At 28.8% G+C, this 6339-nt stretch overlaps 3 protein-coding genes across 3 annotated transcripts; 1 reads left to right on the top strand and 2 right to left on the bottom strand.

The window, feature by feature from the left end:
* Positions 1 to 1380: 1380 nt before the first annotated feature.
* Positions 1381 to 1686, bottom strand: AAJ76_1460005175 (hypothetical protein; the record flags this gene model as incomplete). Its single annotated transcript, XM_024474066.1, has 1 exon — positions 1381 to 1686. The coding sequence occupies one exon, from the start codon at positions 1684 to 1686 to the stop codon at positions 1381 to 1383; it is 306 nt and encodes a 101-aa protein (XP_024329742.1).
* An 875-nt stretch (positions 1687 to 2561) lies between these two features.
* Positions 2562 to 2693, bottom strand: AAJ76_1460004168 (hypothetical protein; the record flags this gene model as incomplete). Its single annotated transcript, XM_024474065.1, has 1 exon — positions 2562 to 2693. One exon carries the CDS (start codon positions 2691 to 2693, stop codon positions 2562 to 2564), a length of 132 nt encoding a protein of 43 aa, XP_024329741.1.
* A 785-nt stretch (positions 2694 to 3478) lies between these two features.
* On the top strand, positions 3479 to 3784 carry AAJ76_1460003382 (hypothetical protein; the record flags this gene model as incomplete). The annotated part of the gene is made up of 1 exon (XM_024474064.1): positions 3479 to 3784. One exon carries the CDS (start codon positions 3479 to 3481, stop codon positions 3782 to 3784), a length of 306 nt encoding a protein of 101 aa, XP_024329740.1.
* Between the last annotated feature and the right edge of the window lie 2555 nt (positions 3785 to 6339).

The following is a 6339-nucleotide window of genomic DNA, read 5'->3' as shown; positions in this document are numbered from 1 at the left end:
ATTAACGAAAAGCAAGCATTCACCAAACTGTTCTTTTTCCCAATCAATAAAAAGTTCTTATCCAAGAATCTGATCTTTCATTTAGTTAGAGGGCAAAAAATAAAATTTTATCCAATAAGTGGGTCTCCACGCTGTCCTGTTATAAAAAGATCAATTAAAAGTCTAACATTTTCTTTCAATTTCTATATTTTTAGAAGCATTATTTTTTAAATGTGATTTGCAATTTATTTAGTAAAAATTTAAATTTGCAATTTATTTTGAAAATTCAACTTGCGAATTATTTTTGAAAAATTTACAAAATAATTGTTTAAAAAAATAAATAAAAAAAATTAAATATTTAAACTACATAGATGTATATGCGATCAAATTTGTTTTTTATTTATAGGATACGGCTTTTTATACTCTAATATCGATATTTTGATAGTTATAATAAAATATAGAATTTAAGAGCTTTAAAAACCTAACATTGTTAATTATTAAATTTTTTGTTTAAAGTTGGATTGGTTAGCGTTACTAATATTTAGACATCACTTTATAAATTAATTAGTAACTTTTTAGGTACAATATATTTTAAAACCAATGAATATGGAAGATGGTAAATATAATCAGGTTAAATAAACAGTTGGAAAAAAAAACATATAAAAATGTGATAATTAAGTAATGACATCTTTAAAGTTAGAAGAGAGGTATATGCACTTATTGACAGAGTTTTTTGACTACCCTTGAATTTTTAATTTTTAGTTTTTCAAATCTGCGAAGAAAAAGAATTAAAAAAGGGCCAAACATATCGGAAATGCATTAAATGTAAACGAATATATTTTTATATATAGATAACATGATTGTTTACACAAATTGAATTTACAGTAACACATATTCTGTTTACAAAAATATTTTTTTCTAGTAAAGTTACTTCCCTTTATTTTTGTTTAAATTATCGGAATTTTTCTAAATTTATACTATACGAAATAAAAGAACGTGGTATACACCACATTTTCTAAAAAATTTCCTTCCAAAATTTTTAATAAATTTTGTTGTAAATAAAAAATAAAAAAAGAAGAGATATATAAAAATAAGGGCGCTACTTCATATTTTCACTCCTCTCCTCATTATTGCAGAAAATTAAAATATTTATTTAAAAGATTATTAGTTAAAAGGAATTGGTATCTAAACATTTTAATTAATTTATAAAAGGTCATCTCGAGCGTCTTGTTATCGCTACTTTAGATATTTTTTTTTCCACTTTTATTCATTTAAAAAAAAGTTAATTCTCTTTCTATTAATATAATAACACTACGTTTTCAATAAACATGCTTAAGATGAAACCACGAGCTTTCAATTTTGTTCGTATGTGCTCCTTAAGCATTAACAAACTCAACAGAGTTATTTCATTTTATGGCAAGATCCAAATTTAGCAATGACGCCGGGGCAAGATGGATAACCATCAATAACAATGATAGATCTGGGTACAACATGTTCATCGAACATGTCTAATGTAGTCGGAACTTTACTGCTGGAAACAAGCTTTAGAACAAAGTTCCTATAACTTCCCTCTTCAACATCCTCTGCTAACCATTGTGCATTAGATTTTATGTCTAGAGTACTATATGGGTCGGGTATTAGCTTTCTATTGCAGATAGCAGTTTCGTCAAACTGAACCCAAATACCTTCTCCACATATTTTAACCATTTCTGGTTCTTGTTCAGAAATTATTCGCAAAATCAAATCTTTGATTTTAATACAGGTAGTCTCTTAACAATTGCAGAAATCAATGGCCTGTGCTGGGGCATAATCACATACCCAGCAATACATTCCTCTAAGAATTTTTACAAATTCTATATTCGAAGAGCCCAATTTAAATCCCTTCTTTAGTCTTGCCTTTGATCTGCATGCCTTAGAAGAGCATCTGTAAGCATACCCGCCTATACACGTGGTAGCACCATAATCCTAATTCTTCCATCACACCTCAAACAAATTACTTCATTATTTATTAGATTGTATTTAAAAAAAAATCTAGAGTCTTAGAGTTCTCTAATAGTATATCATCGTAAAATTTATGATTTTCTCTTTTAGATTTTCCATAATAAGGGTTAAAAAATAATTCTTTTTTTACCTTTACTCCATCTTTCCACCCCCTACTAATAACTACGTTCACTTTAAAAAATCCTGTACGTAGTTTTTCGGAGGGGGTGGAAAGATGGAGTAGCGCCAAAATAAGAAATGAAACACGAAAAAGCTCAGTACAACAAAAGACACAACGACGATATTTATGGCACAAAGATGCCTTTTAAAGCTAATAATCAAATATTAAATAATAAAAGATTATTTTTCTATTCTTATATAGAACAACACTTAAAGTTTGAACATCTTACCAGAGGTTACAACAAAGAAATATTTATAATTAATTTTCACATAACTTCTTTTTTCTTGTATAAAAACAAATTTAGAAAATTTAAAACTATCTAGAGTAAAAAAACAGGAAAATTAATTACAATTGCTTTTTAATTATATTTTTAATTTTGTGGCAATACAGGGAAATAGGCGTTTAGAATTCGGTTAGTTCTCTACGTAGCATGCTCCTGTAAGCAAGCTCTTGTAGCTAAAAGTTTTGCTTGTTTGTAAGTCCCGTTACGGTTACGGGTTTTGTATTCCGAACCACCTGGACTGTTGAAAGAAGGATTATTTGAACTAAACATATTTTATTTAAATATTTTTTTATAAAGTTTTAATAACCAATAAGACGAGTTTTAATGATATGTTTGGATTAAAGAACAATAATATCTTAGTTATAGTAAACATATTAGTACACCACCGAAACGTTGCCATTCATTAGTCCATGTGGAAATTTATACCATAAGTTTAAACAACTAAAAATATAATAAAAAAACAATTTAAATAAATTTTCATAAATTAAACAGTTTATCCTATTTCGTACAATTTAAAAAATAAGGGTTAAAATTTTAAATTTTAGGGTAGTCAAAATTCCATCAACTATTAGGAGCAAAGTCCTCCGACCTCTTACTCTAAATTTAAGACCATTTCTTTTGAATAATTCTTCTTCTTTAATTATTACTATGTCTCCGGTAGGTGGGCCATTTACGACAGCTTTGATAATTTTTTTTTTATTTTTTATCCCTTAATGAAGAGAAGATTTATAAATTATATTATTAATAAAACACAATTAATAAATATCGCCCAGATCTTAGAATTAAAGAACATCTAAAAGTTTGTTTATAGAATGTTTGTAGATAATCTATCTGAAAACGTGATGCCAAGTAGATTAGGGTTGTTAGCAAACCGTATATTATGTATAAAATGTGAGGAAAGCCAGAAAATGTCTTACGTTAAACGAAGTGGTGTTCCAAAAGGCTACTATTGGAGTTGTAGGCGCCTATGTAGATACCATGTTCTTTACGAACATATAGTTTTTTTTGAAATATAAACTTAGTATGAGTACTATTTTAAAATAATGTACAAATATATGAGTGGGATTTCATTTATTGATACTGCCTATAAGTCAAACTATTGTAGAAAAAAGTTAGCAGTATTTCAGATTTCGATCGTGAGACAATCGCAGAATTTGGTTAAAAGTAGTGTTAAACTTGGAGGCCTTGATAAAAATGGTATTCCACGAGTTGTAGAAATAAATGAAAGTCTATTTTTTAAACAAAAATATAACTGTGATAGGCTTAGAGATGGTCAATGGTTTGTAGGGGGGGCTGAGGATGGTTCTAAAAAGTGTTTTATGCTTCCTGTTGAAAATAGAAATGCGGCTACCCTGGCTTAAATAATATATGAAGAGTTCTTACTAGTAATTAATATAATTACAGATGAATGGAGGGCTTATGGTGCTGCACTACAATAAGAAATCATCGAGCAGGTGATGGAATAGTTCAAAATCATTATACCATCAATCATTCTATAAATTTTGTGGATCCTGATTCTCCAGAAATTCATACTCAAAACATTGAAGGCCTCTGGTCTCGTTCCAAATTCTATTTGCGTAAGGAAAATGGTATTTCACAAGAACAAGATGCAGAATATTTAGTACAGTTTGTATGGGAATATAGCATTGATTAAAGAAAGCGTTTTAATACACTACTGACTTTATTAAAGATTGTTGTATTATACTTTTTCTTCAGCCGCCGTAAAATGTCGCCTACCATGTCATCTTTGTATAATTTCTGTTCTTTCGATTTTGCCTTTTCTGTTATAGGTTACCTTGATCTTAATTTGTTTGTTTTTTAACGCACTCACATCCTGGAGCTTATAAGTCTCGTTTGGCATCGTTTTTACAGCCGAATACTAGCTATTATTATATACTTTTACTCCTTTGTTAACCTTTTCTGTAAGTAAGTGCTCCTTATTGTTTTTGTATACTAAATCTTTTAAAGTTCTGTTGAATCGTTCTACACGTTCATTTGATTGATATGAAAAGACGTAATGTACTGCAATTCTTTCTTACTTTCTTGGCAATATTCTTTTACTTTTTTACTAAGATTTTTTTGTGATTGATCTAAGATAAATGTTTTTACATGGAATATTCTGTGTTAATTCTTTCAGAAATTAAATAACATTTTCATCTTTCCTCGTTTTTATAATTTTTGCGAATTCTTTTCTCGTAAAATAATCAATCCCAGTTATAACATATTGATTATTTATAAGGCCAACTATATTTATTGCAACCTTTTCACCTTTTTCACAAGTAGTAACAAATATACATTGTTTAGTTCTTTTTGAATTATATTCGTTGCATGTTTTACAGTCATTTATAATCTTCTTGATTAGTATTTGGATTCTCTAGTGTCAATGCCTTTTCTGTTCATTTCATACTTTACTGACTGTATTTCACGATGAATAAATTTCTCGTGAAAATCATAAATAATGTGATACATTTTTTGTCAATCTTCTTTTTCTAAACATTGGTTCACCAATTCTTTACACACTTCCAAGCCCATTTCGTCTTTTAATTACCCAAATTATTACTTTAGCAATCTACATGCGGAATCTCTCGTCCTTGTTTATACCTAATTCTAAAGTCAAAAAGAGACATTTGATCTAACCATCTTTAATTTTTAACGATTTTATATCTCCCTTATTTAGTGATTTATAATCTGTAACTATTTCAAAATCTATCCCGTATAAAAAATATTTAAAGTGTATTTATTACTTAAAGCATGAAAAGGCGTTCCTTTTCGCCAATACTATACTTTAACTCATGATCTAATAACTTTTTTGAATCAAAAGCAGTTGATTTATTATCTTTCTTAAAATTTTGTGCGAATATTTCGGCAGGTTCTTCATTAGATCCGTAGGCGTCTAACGTAACTCCTTTTGTCCAATCTGGCTGTAATAGATCTACGGTATTAGTAAAATGCTTTTTACTGCCCGAAAGGCCTTTTGTTCTTCAGCTGTCCATTTAAATTCTTTTCTATTTTTTATAATTCATACAATGGTAAACATACATACCACTGGCAATTTTCAATTGTAGTTTATGGTGCTTAAAAATTCCTGAAATTGTTTTTTGTCTTTGGGGGTTTTAAGTCAAAAATAGCTTGCATCTTATCTACTAGCGGAATAATGTTGTTGCGTTTTATTTTATATCACAAAAATATGACTTCGGACTATTTAAATACACACTTTTCTTCATTTATTTTTAACCCATTCTCTTGTAGCAATTTTCGAATTCTTTCATATGCCTTACCATGCTCCTTTGCAGTTTTGCAAAATATTAAAATATCATCTGCGTACCAGAAACAACTTCTTCCAATTTCATCTCTTAAAACATTATCCATTTTTTGTTGGAAAATTGCCGGGGCATTCCTAAAGCTTTGTGGCATTAACTTTCACTCATATAGTTTATGTTTGTATCTAAATGTTTTTTATATCTATCCTCTGGTGCCAATGGAATCTAAAAAATCCATCTTTAAGATCTAATTTTGAAAATATTGTCATATCTCTTAAATTACACAAAATTTCATATATTCTTGGCAGCAAATATTTATCCTGTTCTATTAATTTACTTAAAGTCATTAAATTAGTTGTAGCTCTTACTGTTCCATCCGGTTTTACTACGGGTCTGGGGTTGCTTACCCATGTCGATTTTGAATTTTATATATATTCTTTTCCAGTGAACCTTGAATTACTTTTTCTATACCAGATTCCAATTTCTTGGAAAAATTATAGATTTTTTCAACCACTCTAGATCCTTCTGGCGTTTTGATCTCACATACAGAGCATGATTTTTTTGCGCTATTTAGTCTAATTAAGGCCTCTCTGCCAAATAATTTTTTTTCTGTTCGAATTTTTGGTAGTATATAAAACTTTAATCACATGGATTTC

Source organism: Vairimorpha ceranae, assembly GCF_000988165.1.
Source record: "Vairimorpha ceranae strain PA08 1199 chromosome Unknown NODE_146, whole genome shotgun sequence".
Lineage (NCBI taxonomy): Eukaryota > Fungi > Microsporidia > Nosematidae > Vairimorpha > Vairimorpha ceranae.
This window is presented reverse-complemented; position numbering and strand designations above follow the sequence as displayed.